This window comes from Trifolium pratense, linkage group LG2, assembly GCF_020283565.1.
Source record: "Trifolium pratense cultivar HEN17-A07 linkage group LG2, ARS_RC_1.1, whole genome shotgun sequence".
Lineage (NCBI taxonomy): Eukaryota > Viridiplantae > Streptophyta > Magnoliopsida > Fabales > Fabaceae > Trifolium > Trifolium pratense.
The window spans coordinates 42,226,259-42,246,034 of NC_060060.1; the positions used below are offsets into that span (position 1 = coordinate 42,226,259).

At 32.2% G+C, this 19,776-nt stretch overlaps 3 protein-coding genes across 4 annotated transcripts; all 3 read right to left on the bottom strand.

Moving 5' to 3' along the window:
- Positions 1-253: 253 nt before the first annotated feature.
- Positions 254-4,639, bottom strand: LOC123908082 (peptidyl-prolyl cis-trans isomerase FKBP53). The gene is made up of 11 exons (XM_045958588.1): positions 4,477-4,639; positions 4,276-4,349; positions 2,989-3,224; positions 2,731-2,867; positions 1,903-2,224; positions 1,537-1,722; positions 1,177-1,420; positions 1,006-1,093; positions 881-922; positions 751-799; positions 254-617 (listed from the first exon to the last, which is right to left on the bottom strand). Exons 1-11 carry the CDS (start codon positions 4,487-4,489, stop codon positions 536-538), a joined length of 1,473 nt encoding a protein of 490 aa, XP_045814544.1. The 5' UTR covers positions 4,490-4,639; the 3' UTR covers positions 254-535.
- A 2,201-nt stretch (positions 4,640-6,840) lies between these two features.
- On the bottom strand, positions 6,841-11,248 carry LOC123910841 (pentatricopeptide repeat-containing protein At4g37170-like). 2 transcript variants are annotated; one of them, XM_045962115.1, is made up of 3 exons: positions 8,191-11,248; positions 7,557-7,619; positions 6,904-7,470 (listed from the first exon to the last, which is right to left on the bottom strand). In XM_045962115.1, exon 1 carries the CDS (start codon positions 11,101-11,103, stop codon positions 9,085-9,087), a length of 2,019 nt encoding a protein of 672 aa, XP_045818071.1. In that variant the 5' UTR covers positions 11,104-11,248; the 3' UTR covers positions 6,904-7,470; positions 7,557-7,619; positions 8,191-9,084. The 2 variants fall into 2 exon arrangements, with proteins under 2 accessions (XP_045818072.1, XP_045818071.1); XM_045962116.1 differs by having other exon boundaries at positions 6,841-7,619; positions 8,191-11,226.
- A 3,977-nt stretch (positions 11,249-15,225) lies between these two features.
- On the bottom strand, positions 15,226-16,525 carry LOC123909563 (ethylene-responsive transcription factor ERF021-like). Its single transcript, XM_045960422.1, has one exon. It carries the CDS (start codon positions 16,437-16,439, stop codon positions 15,885-15,887), a length of 555 nt encoding a protein of 184 aa, XP_045816378.1. The 5' UTR covers positions 16,440-16,525; the 3' UTR covers positions 15,226-15,884.
- Positions 16,526-19,776: the final 3,251 nt, after the last annotated feature.

A 19,776-nucleotide genomic window follows, 5' to 3' on the forward strand; every position in this document is an offset into this window, starting at 1 on the left:
ATGGAAGATGCACCATTAACCGTAGATCACTTTTTTCATTTTTACTCCTTTGTCCATTTTAGAATTACTTCCCCATACATACTTTTTCAACGTTTTTTTTTTTTGTTAAAAAAGTCAAAAAAGGCCTTTGATACCAGTATTTTATTAGGAATAAGTTTTTTTCGTACTCTATCCTATTAAAACATCCTGGACGAGAATTTCTTCTTCAGCGATGAAATTAAAACTTCAAAATGAGATCTAAAACCTTCAAATATTGTACCAAAAATATATAATTCAACCTTCTAATAAAAATATTCCATCAAATTCACCCCCACATGATCAACAACATTGTACGGATGAAGAAATTGTAACCATATATTGCATGTTTTTTATTCCATAGAGCTGTGAATTTCCTACAAAATTTCAGCTCTAACAGAATCAGCGAAAAACCACTTCGGAGAAAATGGCAAATGAATGATGTGCGGTTAACGTTTCTGTCACCCTCTTTGGACCAGACCAGACCATAAAGAAGCTGAAGGACTGCAAAATTTTGAAGTTAGTTACCAACACCAACCAACTCAACATCAAATACAAGCCATGAATTTTGTGGTATAAGCCCAACGCGTTTGTCTCCGTATCTGCAGAACAATGAACAAAACATGAGAATAAACTAATCAAAGTCATGAACAAAGAAAATGGCATCTAAAACAATACAAAACATTAGCCAAATTAATCAAATAAATCACAGTAAGAAATTGGGCGATTTCATACCCCATAGATGGTGGAATTGTAAGTCTTCTTTTGTCCCCAACCCTCATCCCTGAAGAAAATAAAAGATAAATGCATTAAGTAACAAGAATAACTTGATAAAACTACACAAAATCTTATTCATATGAATTACCATTGATGCCAACATCCCACCCCTTGATGACTTGTCCTACACCTGCACAAACAATAAAAATAAAGGTATGTATAAAAACAAAAATTCCTAATTACGTAATCCATCACACAGTATATAATACATACCAAGGCGAAACTTAAAGGGTGCTTTTCCGATACATGAATCAAATATTTTCCCATCTTTTTTTAGCTTGCCAATATATTTAACACTGACCTGAAAATCAAACAAGGAGTTCCCATCAGAAATTGAACTCAAACAAAACTACTGATTAGTAAGTTGTGTCAATGAGGTGTAACCTGTTTTCCAAGATCAGCTCTTTTGCCATCTGGTTTACCCATAAATCTGTCCTCTATAACCAACCCATTTGGATAGGTAATCACATTAGATGGTTTGGCTTCAGTTTGACCTTTCCCTTTTTTCTCAGAGGTGGAACCCTTCTGATTTTCAACAGTTGTGGTAATTTCATTAGCAGCAGCTTCTCCTTCAGGCTCGTTGATCTTTTTCTTCTTTTTCTTCTTGTTTTTCTTCTCAACGAGGACTCTGCCAAAAACACCACGAAATCTAATAGTTAGCAACACAATATATAATGAGAAGAATATAAAACAGAGAATGGAGCAATGCAACTGATACTATAGTTTTTCAATGAAGGTTCTTACTCATTATTTGATTGTTTTACATCATCTCCAGCATTTTCATGAGAAACATTGTTCTGGTTGGTTGTAGTTTTAACCTCCTCACCCTCAGAATGCTTTTCATCTTGCAAAGTAACATTAGTCTCCTTTACATGAGCAATTTCTTCCTTAGCATGATCTTTCATCTTATTTTTCTTTGTCTTATTCTTCCTGAAACCATCATCAGAAACATTAGATGTAAACACACACAAATAGAGACAAGGTATCTGGATCATTTATTTTCAATTTTTTCTTTCCTTTTCTAGAGAAATGATGGATTGGGACTAGGGAGAAATGTCAGATTAAAATCAATTCAAATGGCATGGGTTAGTAAACAGTTATGCATCTTACCCATCTTGCAACTGCTCATCCTCTTCGACAGCTTGGCCTTTTCGTTTTAAGCTAGCAGAGGGATCAACATCTTTTTCCTTCTTATTGGATTTCCCAGTTTTTTTGTTGGTTTGTTTTTTAGCTTTCTCTGAGGTGGAAATTGGGAAACCATCTTCATCTTCACTTTCCAGAACGAGGTTATTGTCACCACTAGGGACATCTGGAAGCTGAGAACTTTTGCTGGCTTTCTCTTTCAAGAGAGCTGGCTGTTCCTTTTTCTTCGATTGCTTTGCTGGATCATCTCCATTTTCAGGCTTGTCATCGGGTATTTCCTCAATCACAACTTTAAAACAGGTAAACAAACAAACAAATCATATATAGTGTTTTTCATGTTGATTTCAATTAAAATTTCTTGAGGACTATAAAGCATTACAATTTCACACAATATTTTCCATGTATTTGTATTTTCCAGTTTTCTTTCGTATTTTCATGCACCAGGAATGAGTGGGAGTAAACAATGAGGTGGGTATAGCGATAAAAACTATATCATTATAATTAAAGTGAGAAATGTATGATGGGGATAAGAGCATATATGTTATTCGGTTATCATATATTTATGAATCTGCATGTAACACAACGAGATCATTCTGAACCCGTTTTTACATGAAAAAACAACATATATTCAAGTATTGGATAATATTTGACCAAGTTAATATATATGTTTCAATAAACAAATAAATAAACACATCACATGAACATTAGTTTGAAAACACTACATAATAATAAGAAAAGAGCACTCAAGTATAATCATTTGATGGCTTGAAGAAAACACAGATAAAATCACAATACCTCCACTATTAGGGACGGGCGAAGATGGGTACATTTCCATATCACTATCGTCAAAAAAATGATCATCGTATCCATTTTCACTATCATATTCAGATGACTCCTCTGAATCCGTTCCCACGTCCTCTCCCAATGAATCACTTTTGCATTGTAGTAAGAGTTCAATAAGATAACACATAAAAATAACTATGTCTAATCCAAAACTATGGAAAGCACTCTAAATTAAAAAACCAACAAAAGCTAGTACTTCAAAAAGGATACTATTCATAGTCATCCCTTAGGTCATCCCCATCATCTGCCACAAAATAACCAGAAAGATGGATACTTCGGGAACCAATGACTGAGAATGCCACCAAGTCTTCCTCATCAAACTTAAGATTCAAAGAGCACGTCTCAACCTTATTAGGCAGCAAAGTACACACATAAACTGGATTTTTGTGTCCAGAAGAACACTGAAGAATGCTTTTACCAGACGGTGCACCATCTCCTAGAGTAGCCTGAAATTTTACAGGATGGGAAAAGATAAAGTAGAGTAGTTATTCGTAACCATAAAACTTTATCGGACTTAAGTATACCAACAACCAATTTAGCAACTCCAGATCCCTCGAGTGCCATTGCAAATAAATACATACTATATAGGAATTCCAATATTTTATTGAAATCCAACAAAGCAAGGAAAATGCTACACTATAATGAAGCTTTCTTATCAGCTGATGTACAAGTCATGCAGCATGATAAATGTACAAGTCAATATCTAAAAACTAAACTTAGAGCAAAACAAATCATTCTTAACAACGGACAAAAAGACTACATCTAGAAAATTGATGATGATTCCACAATCATAGCCCAAGTGCCTAGTAAACTTCAAACCAATGAACGACAACAATCACCAAAACAAAACCAGTTAAATCCTTTACATGACCAAAATGAAAGCCTTGAATTTATGGATAAAACCTTATTTGACTAAAAAAAATATATCTCATTGAACAGATTTCAGACCCCTCAAGTGCCATTGCAAGTAAATACACATATAATTATATGGGAATGAAAATATTATAATAAACCATCAATTTAGTCCCTAAACTATCACCCGCTCTTCAATTTAGTCCCAAAATTTTTAAAAATATAATAAATAGTCCTAAACTAATTAAAATCTGTCAATTTAGTCCCTAAAGTATATAAAAAGAACCATCAATTTGATCCCTAACATCTTAATAGCAAGGACTAAAATGACAGATTTTAGGGACTAAACTAGAGAGTGAACGTTTAACAACGAAATTGATGGTTTATTCCTATGATGAATCATATTGTGACCCCAAATATTATTTATGAGTTAAAGTATAACATAAAGATGTACAAGAAATAAATCTAGATTATATAATGAATCATTTTGAACTCTATTTAACATCAAGAAAACACATCAACATTCCATGCAAATAAACTTCAAACTCAAGTGGTAGTTACCACACAAAAAAAAAAATGTATATATTATCAACAAGTTCCGATAGTTTGAAAATCAATTACAAGAAATAAGTTAATGGAACGAACCTGAGTGACGTGAAGTTTTCCTTGCACGTTATCAGTATGATAAGGAACCGGTTTGCCAGGTTTAACTTCAATTCCTAATAAGCACAAAAACACAAATAAGTGATTAAAGAAACGCTGAAATTTTCACATAGAAACACAAAACTTAAGAGTTAGAATCAAAATGAAAATAGAGAATGTTGAGAAGGATGATAGAAGAATTACCCCAGAATCCCATTGTGAAAATGAATGAATGTCAAAATTGAATGAGAACCAACGTCAGTGTTTTTTCAATCAACCCTTTCTTTAAACCCTAGAAAATCGCCTGTCGTTTTAGGATTAAATCTGCCGTTTTAGGCTCGTTTTGTTTCAATTCTTCAAGCCCTAAGCTTTAAATGGGTTTCGGCCCAAAGATTTATTTTTAGATGTTTTCTCATCCCATGTTTCTTTTATACCCCTTTAATTTTCAATTTTCCCCTTGCAAAAAAAAATTGGTTTCTAGAAACTGAATTTTTTTCACCTTGAAAACAAAATTCGAGTTTCTAGAAACCGAAATTTACTCTGAATTTGCACTAGAAAAAATTCAGTTTATGCGAACCGAATTTTTCTGCAAGGACAAACTTGGAATATTGGGGTATAAAAGAATCACGGGGGTCGGAAGAGAAAACATCTTATTTTTATGGTTGGCTAGTTTAAATATGGGTATATTTAATTTATTCGATATATAAGTTTGTCATTATATTAAGGTAGAAAAATTTGTTTGAATTAAATAATTAAAAAATTGTTATATAATATTGTTAAAATATAAGTGGAATTATTGTGTTTTTTCTTATAAATTAATTTATTCAATTTTTTATGTTTCGGTGATAAATAATGGTCCCGTGTATGTTTTTAATAAAAAATTATAAATCTTATTAAGAATATTTAGGGTAATTTAGTAGGTTTGATAGTATTAAAGTTAGTCCAAGTATATACATTGATTTATGTGTTTTTATTTCTCTCTTCTTTTTTCTCTCCTACCAAACAACTAACAAGGCCACGTTAAGCAAGATTATAAAATATTAAAGTTAAACATTAATTTATTTCACCAAAAAATAATTAACAATTAAGTGAATATTAAGTGGACATATGATACCTATAGTTTGTTGAAATTTTTATATATAATAGAAGAAAAGAACCAGTTTTGAAAAGTAGAAATGAAAATAAAATGTATGTTGAAATATTTATGCCTAATTTGAAAGAAAAATAAATTTATTTTTTAACAAAAAAATATAATAAAATTTGAAAGTGACAAAATATTGAGAATTCGGGAATAATAAAAAATATTAAATGCATGGAAATAAACTATGATACAATTAAATTATTCATTAATTAAATATACCAAAAAATAATTATAAAATAAAATATTTAGTGAAAATGATCAAAGTAATACATGTAGTTTATTGAGAGATTTATTTTTATAGTTTTTTTTTGTTTTTGATTTTTTTTTTTATAGTTGATTAGTTTGTTGAGAGATCGTGTAAAAAAAGTTTGTTGAAAGATGTATATCTAAATTGAAAGAAAACAAAAAAATCTGTTTGAAGAATATAAGCATATAAGCAAATATTTGTTGAGATATATATCTCAGCAAATATTTAATTTTGCATAAATATATTTATGCAAAATTAAAAAACCATTGGAGTTGTAACAAAAAAAAAACCATTGGAGTAATATGTTTTTTTGATAAATAACCAGTTAAAAATTTATACTATATAAAAAAACAATCATTTAAAAATAGATAAAAAATTAAACATATAATTACTGATTTTTTAGCAACTAAATAACTAAAAAAATAAAAAACAAACCTTATCTACGTACCATGTATTTAGTCAAATATTTAACTGCTCTCATTATTTGAAAATTGAGTGTCCTATATATATATATATATATTCTTCTTTGAGTTGTTGAAACAAATTCAAAAATAGCAACTCAAGAGAGTAAATTCAAAAACAGGCGCCAAGATGTCCTGTGTTCAAAAGAAGAATAAGTGTTCCGGCTAGTCATCCACGACGACGATCGAGTCTCTTCCTGACACTGTTCTAATTCACATCCTTTCCTTTCTTCCAACTAAAGAAGCTGTTACTCCACTTCGATGAAACATATCATCCTGATTTTCCCAGTTTTCGCGATTTCGCCTATGTCGTTCTCTTATCCTTAAAATGCCATCCGCTTCAATCCTTAACCGTTATTTCTGGCTTCCAGCATGATTTTGGTAAGGGTTATCTCAGAATCTTTCTCCATGCAGCGTGGAAGCGTGAAATCCAGCAACTCGATCTTCGCATGACCGGCTCCACTTCAATCCTATTGCCTAATGTCTTTTATTATTGCGAAACTCTTGTTACTCTCAAATTATACAATGTTACTTTGGGAGATCTCAAATTCCGTTTTAATTTTCCACTACTCAAATCCCTAGTTTTGAATCAGGTTGTTTTTACAAATCGTGCTAATATGTTCAAGTTTTTTAGCGCATGTCTAGCATTGAAGTTAGTCGAAGTCTTGGCATATTGTTCATCAGTTGTGCTGTCATTCACAAAGTTCATACAATCACAATTTACACGTACGATTGTTGGAATTATGTATGCCTATTGTTCATCAGTTTATGCTTGCACAGTCTTTCATCTAAAGAATCATGACTTAAAGAATTTTACATTTTTATTGGTAGTGTTGCTCATAAGTTACAATATTTTGATTTTGGCTTTTTTATAAGCTTATTCTGTTCTTGAGAATGAACTTCTGTTCCTAAATTGTGGAGATGTGAGTTTAGTCCAAAGTTGAGTGCCATCAATTGATTAATACTTCAAGAACTTGTGTCTTGTTTAACTGTTTTTCCTTTAGTAATAACATGCATAGTGCAATGCATCCACCATTACACAGAACCAATAAGAATGTGATATGATGATAACACATAAATTTGGTAATTGAACTTCTTTCCATTTCTTAAACACAGTAGAATGTGGTTAGAGTACAATAGAAGGAAGGTCGTGATTTAAAAGTCAACCTGGGAAATATTAGTAATGCTGGGAGTCATCTTATAGCTCAGACAAGAACTCTAGCTCATCGACTTAACCATTCACAAACTTCTTCATGAAGAGAAGAGCACAATCCTCCCCAACTGCATGGCGTCAATTTTCCATTGTGGCATAAATTGGGGATAAAAGAAGTTTATTTTTCAATTGCATCCTGCAAGAATATAAGGGGGATAAGCTATCAAAACTTTGGAAAAAAACACATTTAACTTATAAAGCACAGCGAAAAGGTAAGTGTACTCAGAGGGGCCGGCTATCAACTGAAGGTTCACTTTATTCTTGTCTTCCTGTGCACAAAGGTAACTGCACTCAATATTCAACGGAATTTCAATTAGGAGTTTGAAGCACATAAACATCAACTACTGCTAGTGCTACCTAGTAGAAATTAGTGAACTCCCTTTGGCCACCCTATTACTTTTCACATTTCAGTGGCCACTTGCACGGGTCATGCTGGGAAGCAAGGGAACTAGTTCTTTACCAAAGCTTGAAAAATAGAATAAAAGGAATTAAGACTGTGTATTTATATAAATGAAACCAGATTAACAACCTGAAGTATAAACTATACACAGTTACAATGTTCTAGGCATAAAAGTTTGAAGGAAGAGGAAGCAAAACGTGTGGGTAACCTTATAGGAATATCCATAAAATTATGCATAGGGGGCTTATTTATATGGCGAGCAGATGCAAATAAATGACATAAAAATAATATAACACACCACAAATGTGCAAATAAATGCGAAATTAGGGTCACTCAAAACTAACAGTATAGTGAATATGACCAAGCTAACAAAAACCAAATCACAAAAGGGACAAACCAGTCCCAAATCTATGACCACAAAATCAGCGCTCATGCGAAAGAGAATGGAAATTTTACCCGTAGCAAAGGCGTTGAGGAAGATGAAGAGCAAACCAACGCCGTAGACCTCATCTTCCAGGTACCAAAGCACCATTAAGTGAGCAACACAACCACCATTTGTTCTCACAGTTGTTGTCACATCCAACAGAACACACGGCCAACAATCGTTGTAGATCCATTACCTTGGGGCTGCACAACTTTATCTAGAGACAACAAAATTGGAGTGCAATTTGAAAACATTGAAATTTTATCCAAATTATGAAAACGGCACTGAATGGGAGAAATACCACATTTTTACATTTTTTTTAACTGAGAGTACTAAGTGACGATGTAAAATCTCAGTCATTGATAATATTATGTACTGTACAATCAAATTTGATGGACATGGATGAGGGACTTAGTTAGACTCTCACCCTAGAAGCCACCATCAAATACACCCTTATTTTTTTAGTTGTGTTATGGAGAGCATACACATTGGTAAGACTTTGACTCATTAAGTTAGCTTTCGCTAAAGAGCTGTATCCCATTTTGTGATAGCATGCCCATCTATCTACTGCTATTGTAATGCATGCTCTAAGGCCGACTCAACAAGCGATGACAATAATTGACATGCACTATGACTTGCATCCTCCTTCATTTTTTCGCCCTACCAAATGCGAATAGCCATTAGCCACCCATGACCTCTGCTAACATCTTCCTACATAACCATTCCACCTGCCTCAGGAGAGCATATACCTTTCAAACAATCAGTTCTGCTTGAAAGCAATGTCGTTCAAATGAAATAAAAAGAAGGCAAGTGAAGTTGATCAATGCAACCGTCTAAAGCTGTGTTTTCTTCCACAGTGATACACTGAAAGTAACGATGTATTCAATGCTAAACAATGCTTCTATTGTAGTGTATTACTACTACTACTACCAATAGTCTTTGCACGAGCAACTTCCATCCTCAAAACAATGAAACCTATTTGAATCTCTCAATATTATTTTTCTTTGAACAATCTTTGATATATATTTCATAGCAGTGTGACAGTCCACACAAGTTCTTAAATTTTTAAAAACCTTGATCGGAGTTCCTGCTGGGGTTGAAATGATTCCAAAAGCAACAGCAAGCTTCTCGCTGTGGTAAAAAATGTTTTGCTCTTTCTGCTCCTCCTCCACATCATGTAGCACAAAGTTTGTGTCTGGAACATAGCCTTCTTCTTTCATTTTCTTCGAGAGTTCTCCTAAGTATTCATGTATATCACTTATTTTGGGGTGAGATGTATCTCCTACTAAGAAAACATGCACTTGTCTGTTAATCTCAACCCAGCTCTTACCTGGCTTCTTTATTATTCCCCTATTGTCCATATCCTTCCTAACCTTGGAAACTTCAGTCCAAAGACCAGCATTAGCATAAATATTAGCCAGGGTAATATAGGTAGCTGGATTCTCTGGTTCTATCTCAAATAATGCTTTTGCTGCTCTTTCAGCTAGTTCAATGTTCCCATGTATTCTACATCCTCCAAGTAAGGATGCCCAAAGGAATTTGTCAGGCTTCATGGGCATGTTATCGATAATATTCTCTGCCTCTTTGAATCGTCCTGATCGTGCCAATAAATCAACAACACATGCGTAATGATCTGCAGTATGCACCAATCCATGCTTCTTCACTGAATGGAAATACTCCAACCCTTTATCCACTAATCCAGCATGAGTACATGCAGAAAGAACCCCAACGAAGGTAATTTCATCCGGCTTTGCACCCGATCGAAGTAGCGATTCAAAGTAATGAAGAGCCATTTCAGGTTGACCATTCTGAGCATACCCAACAATTAGAGACGTCCATGATACCAAATCTGGGCGAGGCATCTGGTTGAACACCCTTCTCGCAATTTCAGTGTTCCCACACTTGGAGTATACATGGACAAGAGCACTCGCAGCAAACGAACATGGGTCGTACCCTACTCGTGTCATGTATCCGTGAACCTCCTTTCCCACGCGTTCTGCAGCAAGATCAGCACATGCATTTAAAACACCAGCAAATGTATACTCATTTGGTCTAACACCTGACCCCATCAAATCTCTGAACAAGGAAAATCCTTCTTTCTTTCTTCCATCTTCAAAGCATCTATGAATCATGGTAGTCCACGAAACAACATCTCTATCAGCCATCTGATAAAAAATACCCCTAGCTTCATCTAAGCTACCACACTTGCCATACAAATCCAAAAGAGCAGTCCAAACAACCTCATCCAACTCCAACTCCGTCCTTATCAAATAACCATGAATTTCCTTCCCAAGACGCAAACTCGGAATAGCAGCAGCAGCCGCTAAAGTGCTCGACAAAGTAAACATATTACAATTAAAACTCTCATTCTCCTGCATCATTCTAAACAAATCCAAAGCTTCCCTATGTCGATCATGGCTAACATAACCAGATATAACAGCATTCCAAGAAAAATTATCTCTTCGCGGCATCTCATCAAACAATTTCCTAGCTTGTTCAACCCGACCACGATTAGCATAACCCGATATCATGGTATTCCAAGAACACAAATCCTTTTGCAGCATTTCATCAAACACCATCTGGGCATCAATAAAACTCCCACATTTGAAATACATATGAAGCAAACGATTGGAAATGACAATACCAGGAATGAAGTTAGAAGCTTTAGTATGGGCATGAACCTTCCTACCCAATTCAAGAAATCGATTACGAGCACAAGCAGCAATGAGATTAGAGTATACACGAGGAGAAGGTTGATGAATGCGATGGAGGAAATCAACAGCTTCCTTGATGCGTTTCTGTTGACAAAAAACATCAATGAGTTCTTCGAATTTGCGGTTGTCGGAAAGGTGAGAGAGGGTGGAGTCTTTGCCGTTGATGTTGAGATTTCCGGGAGAGGTGTGGCGGAATTGGGAGGTAGAGGAAAATGCTCTCCGAAATGCCATGAGAAAGCTGTGTTTGCTTCTACGACGTGTAACTCACTATCACGATCGCGAATGGTTATTTGTTAACTGAAATGATAACCGAAATGATACCGATACGACTATACTGAAATTTTTTTCAAAATTCTCAATACGATATGGCGGTGATATGTTATTTAACATTTAAATTTAAAATTAAATATACTTACCTAAACATAACTAAAATTGACAATGATAATAAATTAACATTCAATTACTCAACCCGAGCAAACAAATAACAATTACATATCTTAAGTTAAATAAGTACTACAAAAAAAAACATAATTAGTACCAGAAACATTATCGGTACCACCAAAAAAGACGTAGTTGACAATCCATAAACAACATCATACTCTAACATTTACTATTTAAGAAGAAACGCATATTGTATCAGTCTCTTCTCCTTCATTTCTATCATCAAAGAATATTAATTGTCTGTTACTTCTCTGATACGCATATCGGAGAAGTATCTGACACGTTTGATAATTTTTTATTAAAAAAATAATATTAATTTCCCGATACTTTCCGGTACGAGTATCAGGACGTATCAAACGAGTATCGGTATCGGACATGATACTTCGCCATTTTTGGAGTATCGGAGCTTCATAGCTCTGTAATAATAATACTATAAGAGTCAAATGTCAAATACTCTCTCGAAATTTTAAAATTCGTCAAATACCCCTGAAATTTGGAAATAGACAAATACCTCCTGAAATTATAAACGTCAATCAATTATCTCTGCTCCGTTTACTCCGTCTATTTTGAGTCTTCAAAAGCACATTATTTGAGTCTTCAAGCTCCTTGCAACAAGAACCAAAACAACAAAACTATCATCACAAGAATCATCCTCATCGTCATTATCATTGCTTTCAAAATCATAATCAAGAGGTTCTAATCACCCAATAGACCAATTTGAATCATCAGATTCATAACCAAAGAAGAAACACCAATCACTAACATCATACTATTTATCAATTCTTGTCTCATCTATCTTTTCCTCATCAAAATAGATTGAGTAAACGGAGCATGAGAGCAATTTGATTGACGTTTTATAATTTCGGGGGTATTTGTCTATTTCCAAATTTCAATGGGATATTTGACGAATTTTGAAATTTCAGGAGGTATTTGACATTTCACTCGTTTCATAATCATTTTTCTATAATTTTTATTATACCCTCTAATAAGTTCATTTGAAGAGAAATTTCTAAAAGACACATTTTTTTTTAGTACGTGAGATAACATTATGACCTTACTATTTTCGGTCTATTTTATAAGAGATTTTTCTCTTTTCAAATTCATTAAATAATTAATAGGCCAAATATTATTTGGGTTTGTGTCGATAGAAGAATTACTCCACTTATTCACCTTTTTAATTATTTCATAACTAGTGAAAAATTACGTGAGTGTGACTATATGATCATGTGACCATGAAAGTTTTGCTCTTATATAAGATGTTTAAAGAGTGTTTAAGAGCACTCGTTAACATTTTCCTTTATTTTTTTTTTCTCATTCTCACTTGTTAAATATGACTATTGAAGTCATACATATCAATCACAAAGAACACTACTAACTAATTACATGAATGACACCACCAATATATTATGAAATTAAAATTTGAACATTTATAAATCATACACGTTGAATTTTCCTCTTGCTCATGTATTATATATAACTCTTGAAATCATGTATATAAATCACCAAAAATACTTTCAACCAACTAGTACATACTAGACGCTTACCCGTGCGATGCACGGGTCTTATGCTCTATTTTATATTATAACGTCAAAAATTTATTTGTATAAGTAGTAATTTAAAATTGAAATAATAGGTATTATCAAAATAATAATAACAATAAAAGTTATCTAAATGTGATATAGATGTTAAATATGTATTTATACATTTTAAAAACTTATTTATTTATACATCACATTTGAAGTTACTTTGGTATTTTCTTCCTTAACATTGGTTATCAATATTTTTAACTCATTCTTTAAAATAACTTTGAAAATGACAACATATAATTGACCATGAAAAACAATTGGCGTTGAATAATGCATGATTCTGAGTTGGATAAACTACTTCATTATCGAATTTGTCATTTATATTAATCTGAAACTCATTGGAGCAAAGATAAACCAACTTAACTCATACTCAAAATCGAATATGATAAAAATCAGGTCGGGCATACCAACCATTAGTATTTTGTTTTTTACTAACATTAGGAAGTAGTCCTAACAATCGACCAACTCCTTATATACACAAATAATGGACAAAAGATTATTAACAAAAACATTAACTATTTTGAACAAAAAACAATAAAATACACAAAATAATAAAATTAAAATGGATAATAACCCAAAACAATTATAATTATAATTATAATTAGTACCACACATTAAATGGATGTAAGTGATGTGGCTAAATGAAAGGTTTTTATTGGTTTTTTGATTAGGGTTTAGATAGACAATTGGACAACTATCTAGGATTTATATATATAGATGTAACACCGCTAATACAATAGAATTCATTCTCTTTGATTTTTCATGTAATATATATATATATATAATTGTACCATTATATATTTTTATTGTGAAGAAAATACTAACATTTGACTTAAAATTTAAGCTCGGCCTCCCTATATGTACAGGTTTCGATATTTCTCCTGAGGTTTTAGGCCGATCCCTCCCTCTTATTTTGTATCTTTTTCTTTCTTGAATATATGGTTTGCATGGGGCACTCCAGGGGCGGACCACACCAGCCCAGCCCGATTTTTTTCTAAAATAAATAAATAAATATTTTATAAATAATTTTAGGTCATTTTGTATATACCAACAATTTTATAATTACACACTGACTGGTTTATCTTTCCACTTTTCAATATCTCAATTTTATATTCTTAGGTTTTATGCATAGGTCATCTCAATTGCCTCTCTCTCTCAATTTTATTTTGTGTTTAAAATAAATAAAATGAAATAAAATTATACGAGAATAGAGAATAAAATACATGAAGAAAATTAATAAATCATGTGAATGGTAAGGAATTGAATATTCAAAGAATGATGTAGCAATTGCGTGAACTAGTTTGACGTTGTTGCAGAATCCCGTAAATGCAAATCATGTTGTGAAACTTGTGTGAACCCTTTGTGTACATTAAAGAGAAGGTCAAGCGGTACATGAACATTGTTCTATCTTAGCCTTAACCAAGTTACGCAATGCCTCCTCAACAACATTTGAAAGTCTTTGTCAATGTTTCTTAATGATCATGCCGTAAATTTCTCTAATTTATAACATCCACATAAAAACTTGATTATGTTCCACAACATTTAATTGTAACGTTGTCTATTTAATTGTAATGTTGTCTATAGATGGTTGCCTCAACACGGCAAAATCCACATTATATGAACTATTCAGTTTCTATATTCAGTTTAAAAACTTGTTATGTACCATTCAAGAATTAAATTAATAAATCATAACTAATATTTATTTATAAAATAAATGTTATAAGTAGAGTATTGCTTTGAAAGTTGTTTGAGGATAATTTGGTTATTGAAGAGAGTGTTTTTACTTAGTTTGAAAGTATTTTTTAGTTACCTTATATGTACAGAATTTCCCTCGTCATTAATCATAGCTAATTTCATCTACTTAATTGGACGAATTGTTGGTTAAAGGATAACTAAATAAAATTACTTCTTTTGCGTAAAATTATATGAATAAAATCTCTTTTTTATGTTTGTAAAAAAAAAGTTTTTTTATGTAACATTATATAAGTAGTGTTTGATGAAATTTATATCTCTATCTCTAAATCTTAATTTCTTTTTCTTTTTCATTTAGTTTTCTCTCCTTTAACAAAAAAAAAAACGGAGTATCTTCTATTCTATAGAATTTAATACTAATAATTAAAAGTAACAAAGAGTAAGGAGATCAAATAATCAAACCAGAAATCATCTCAGAGGTCATAGCAAAGATCATATAGCTTCATCTTTTTGACAAATGGACTTCTAAGTTCTAATACACTAATTTTTAAATTTTTTTTGGTTACAACACTAATTTAATAATAACAAAATTAATTATTTAATTAATATTAATAAAATAAATCACACCACACAGCACACACTTCCCTTCCCCACAGCCTATAAAAAACAGACTTGGTGCCCCATTTGGGAATACAAATGAATATGAGTAGTAACACCACCCACTATAATTAAATAAATTAACTAATTAAATCTAGCCATACACATACCCAAAAATAGTTAAATTAATGGACCCCTCCAAAAAAATACTGCCTTATCTAAACAACACATATGGTAATATACCTCCCTATAACAAATGGAATTTTATGCCAATAATAACTTGCATATATATATCTCCACAATTCAATATTGCTGTATACCACTTCTGAATATGAAGTGATCATGAATAATTATCAAACCTCATCACCACCGTCCTTTTCTTGTTTCTTTCATCTTGAAAGAAAGAAAATTAATAAAACCAAACTATATTGCTTCATCCTTTGCTAGTAATTTTCAAAAAACAGGACAAGAGTTAAGTGGAATTGGTGTCACCACCCCCCTCTAATAATATCAATTTATCACAACCATATAATAATTAATTGAATTTTTACATTATACATTAAATACGTAAATGTATAAATCCAATTAATTAATTAACATTAAAATACTAAAATACGAAATTGATGATGCATATATTAAATATATGATATGATCAGCATAGTTATTGTACATTACGTACGTTACCCAGTTAATCAATTAAGGATCCCAAAGAGAATCATTCTGCTGCATATCCTCCCACTCATAATTCTCATCAAATTCATAGCCATGATTACCATACAACATGGTTGGATCATCAGTCATAAAGGGGTGTGACATTTGCATCCATGTAGGAGGTGAATCCATCGGCGAATCATTAATCGCCTGAATTTGACTCGGAGAGAGTCTCACGGTCAAAGGCGCCACTGAACTAGTGGAACTGGCAGAGCCTGTTCCATTGTTATCCGGTGGCGCCATCATGTTGGCTCTTAACCTCAAAGCAGCTTCGTGCGCTGCCATTCGAATGTGGTCGGCATTGTTGCTTATCGGACGAGGAAGACTAGTTGCGAGTTCGGGGAAATTGAGTCTAGCTTCACGTCCTCGAAAATGCAAAGCAGCGACGTCGTATGCAGCCGCAGCCATCTCCGGTGTCTCGAAACTTCCTAACCAAATTCTTGTTTTGGTACCTGGCTCGCGGATTTCGGATACCCATTTCCCCCATTTTCTCTTGCGGACTCCTCTGTATGCAGAACTAGCAGCACCACTTGAAGACATTCTTAATGCAAATTATATACTATAGTTTTTTTTTTTTTGAAATATATAAATGTCAATGTTATAGTTGGTACTTAATATTGTTACTTTCTAATGTGAAATTTTGTCTAAGCTATAGAAGGTATTTATAGATGTTGATAATGTGATTTTGTGCGTGTGCCTAGCTTTCAGGTGATTTTGGAAGTGACCTTCCTAGTAGGTGCAAAAAAAAATCTATGTTTGTATGCTGCTACATTTTTTAATTTTGATTAAATTTTAATCTACATAGTTTAATTAATTAATTGAGGAAATGCTTATATGCAATAGCACGGATGAGATTATTTTAATGTTGATTGAAAGTGAAATTGGAAACATGGTAATTAATGTAAGAGTGACATGTGTGAGTGAGTGTGACCACTTTTGAAGATGAAATTTGAGGAATGGATTAAGTGACAAGTGAGTAAGTTCTCTGTTTAAGAACGCGTTTTGAGAACTTAGGTGTCATGGGCTTTTTGAAACACCACTAATCTAAATTCATGGAATCTTATATAATTAAGGTTTTAATTTGGAAATCTTATATCAGCAAAAAGAGATATATGTGTATTACTTTTTTTTTTTGTTAATTATGTATGTGTATTACTCTATAGTATTTATTTGTTAATACAAACTATAAGATTCATTCATGTACTGTCTTGTGAGACCCAAGATTTTCTTGCAGATACCATTTTTGTTTTTTGACTGGATGCTGATAGGGCTGGGCACAACCGACCCAATCCGATTGAAAACGTTCGGCCCAAACCGAAACAGAGCATTCGGGTCGGTTTCTGTGGAACCGCGGATTGGAATTGTGTAAACCGTGGATATTAAGGCATTGAATGGGTGGTTTACGGTTGGAAGGTTTCGGCCCATTGCAAACCGAAACCGAACCGTTATTAATTTATTATTATTATTAATTATTAATTATTATCAAGCATATAGCTACTAACAGCATAATCATTTAAAAAAATAAGTAATTAAAAATTTAGACCAAAGATTTAGACAAGATAATTGGATAAAAAAATAGAAAATAATGGGCTAAGAATATGGCTAAGTTTAAAGGCCATGAAATTGGGGAAAAAACGTTTGGACAAAAAATGACACAAGTAACCTGCAATTATATTGGGCCAATTTTAATTAAAAATTTGAGAAAAACAAAATTTTTAAAAAATGGTTTAAACCGTTGAACCGAACCGAAACCGAGTCAATCCGAAAAACCATAAACCGACCAAACCGAGTATTTAATTGGTTCGATATGGTTATGCATATGTCACCCATCGGTTCGACTGGTTCTAAGGTTTGAGCCCGAAACCGAACCGAACCGAACCGATGCCCAGCCCTAGATGCAGATACAAACAAACTTTATGGATGACGTAACGATGTGATATTATGAAATCATTTACTAATAGTGATCTAGATTTTTATCATTAATTAATCACAATAGAGAAATGAAAATTATCTTATTCATAAGGGGGATATATAACATTAAGCCTAATCGTAAGAGAGGTAATATGCATGAGATTCTGAGTTTATTATCTGCTTCGTTGTAAACAAACAAAAAGGGAGGATATGTAATATTAAAGAGAAACATTTTTTTATACACAAATTTTGATACGATTATGTGTATTTATACTGTTTTTTTTAACCCTACAGTTCTCGAAGAAAGAGTCTTGGTAATTCAGAATTCAACCGCAAGATAAGTAAAATTTGACTACAATAATTCATAATTCGATCATGAAATAAGTAAAGTCTGACCACGGTAATCCATTGTTCGACCGTGTGATAAGTAAAACCTTACAAAAAATTGTTCCCACCAAAAATCAAACTTAGGTTCTTCCGAACTATTAGGAGAAACTCATTAATCACTTGAGTCAAATTTCTTGCCTTATTTATACTGTTTTTTTTTTTTTTTGAGTTGTTTCTCTTCTCTGGTTGTTTGTTCTCTCAAGTTCCATATTTACATTTAGTGTTTGTTTGGTAACACAAATAAGTTAGCTTATAATTTATTAGATTAACTTATAAGCTTGTTTAATAAAATAAAATGTGTTTGCCAAAGAGTTTTTCTTTCTGGCTTAAAACTTTTTTTGAGATGCTATTTTAAGTAGCATTTGAACTTATAGTTTATAGTTTTTTTACTTACATATTCCAAATTTAACCTTATTATTTTAATTTTATTATTTCTTTATTTTTATTTAAAATAAAATAATTATCCACTAACATAAAATAATCATGTACTTTATGTCTTTGGTCCCTCGAATATTTTTCATCACGACTTTTGGTCAATACCTTTAATCAAATTCTTGTGTACTTTTATATTTTTCAATGATTTTTTGTATTCATGTTTAAAATATTATAAGAACCTCTCCCACAAAAATTTAGAGCTTTTTAACATAAGATGAATTATGTATGAATTTTTATGTGCAAAAAAAATAAAAAATTGATATTTAATTCACCCCTTGTTAACAAATAATTAAACTTTTACAAAAGAGATTCCTACAATGTACTAAAGATGACCGCAAGAAAAAAAATTAAATTTCAAATGATATGTACGAGTTGACCGAAAAGTATGGACGAAAAATCATGACATGAAAACTTGCTGAAATTTTTTATGGAAAATAAAATTTGAGATATTTATAGGGGCTAAAACCATATTTAACCCTAATTTTAAAAAGGTCAAATTAAGATTTATAAAATAACGACGGATATAACTTATCAAGTAAATGTTAGTTCTTTTTAAGCTATTAGGTTTTATATAGTAGTGAAAGGTCTAAGTAGTATGTTAGAGGTTCTGGGTTCGATCCCCTATTCATTGTAAACCAAAAAAAAAAACTTTTGAATCATGTGTGATTGGAGTCAATAGATTGAATCGAGTTGTTATAAAATCAAACTAATCGACTTTAAACTAAACAAATAGTTCATATTAAACGGAAATCAAATTTCAAGTCGAACCAATTCTTATCGAGCTTAAATTTGACTCAGTTCGAGCACTCCTCTCTAACCCTAAGTCCACGTCCAATATTTTAATATGGAAATCGTTCACTGATCAATTTTTTATAAACAAATAATTCACTAATAAAATATATTTTTACATGTCCAAATTAATTATACAATTAATAATGCATCCTAGACATTTATGCTTCAATTTTTATTTTGACATGTAGACATCTACTATGCTTCAAATGATGAGAACAACTTTGTAACCCAAAAAAATGATTACAGCAACTAATGGTCGCATATGTTTCCCTAACTGTGATTGGTTTCTAAGAATGTCAACTTTTAAGATTATTTATGCTTTTGAATGTAACTTATGTTAAGAGTGAACTTA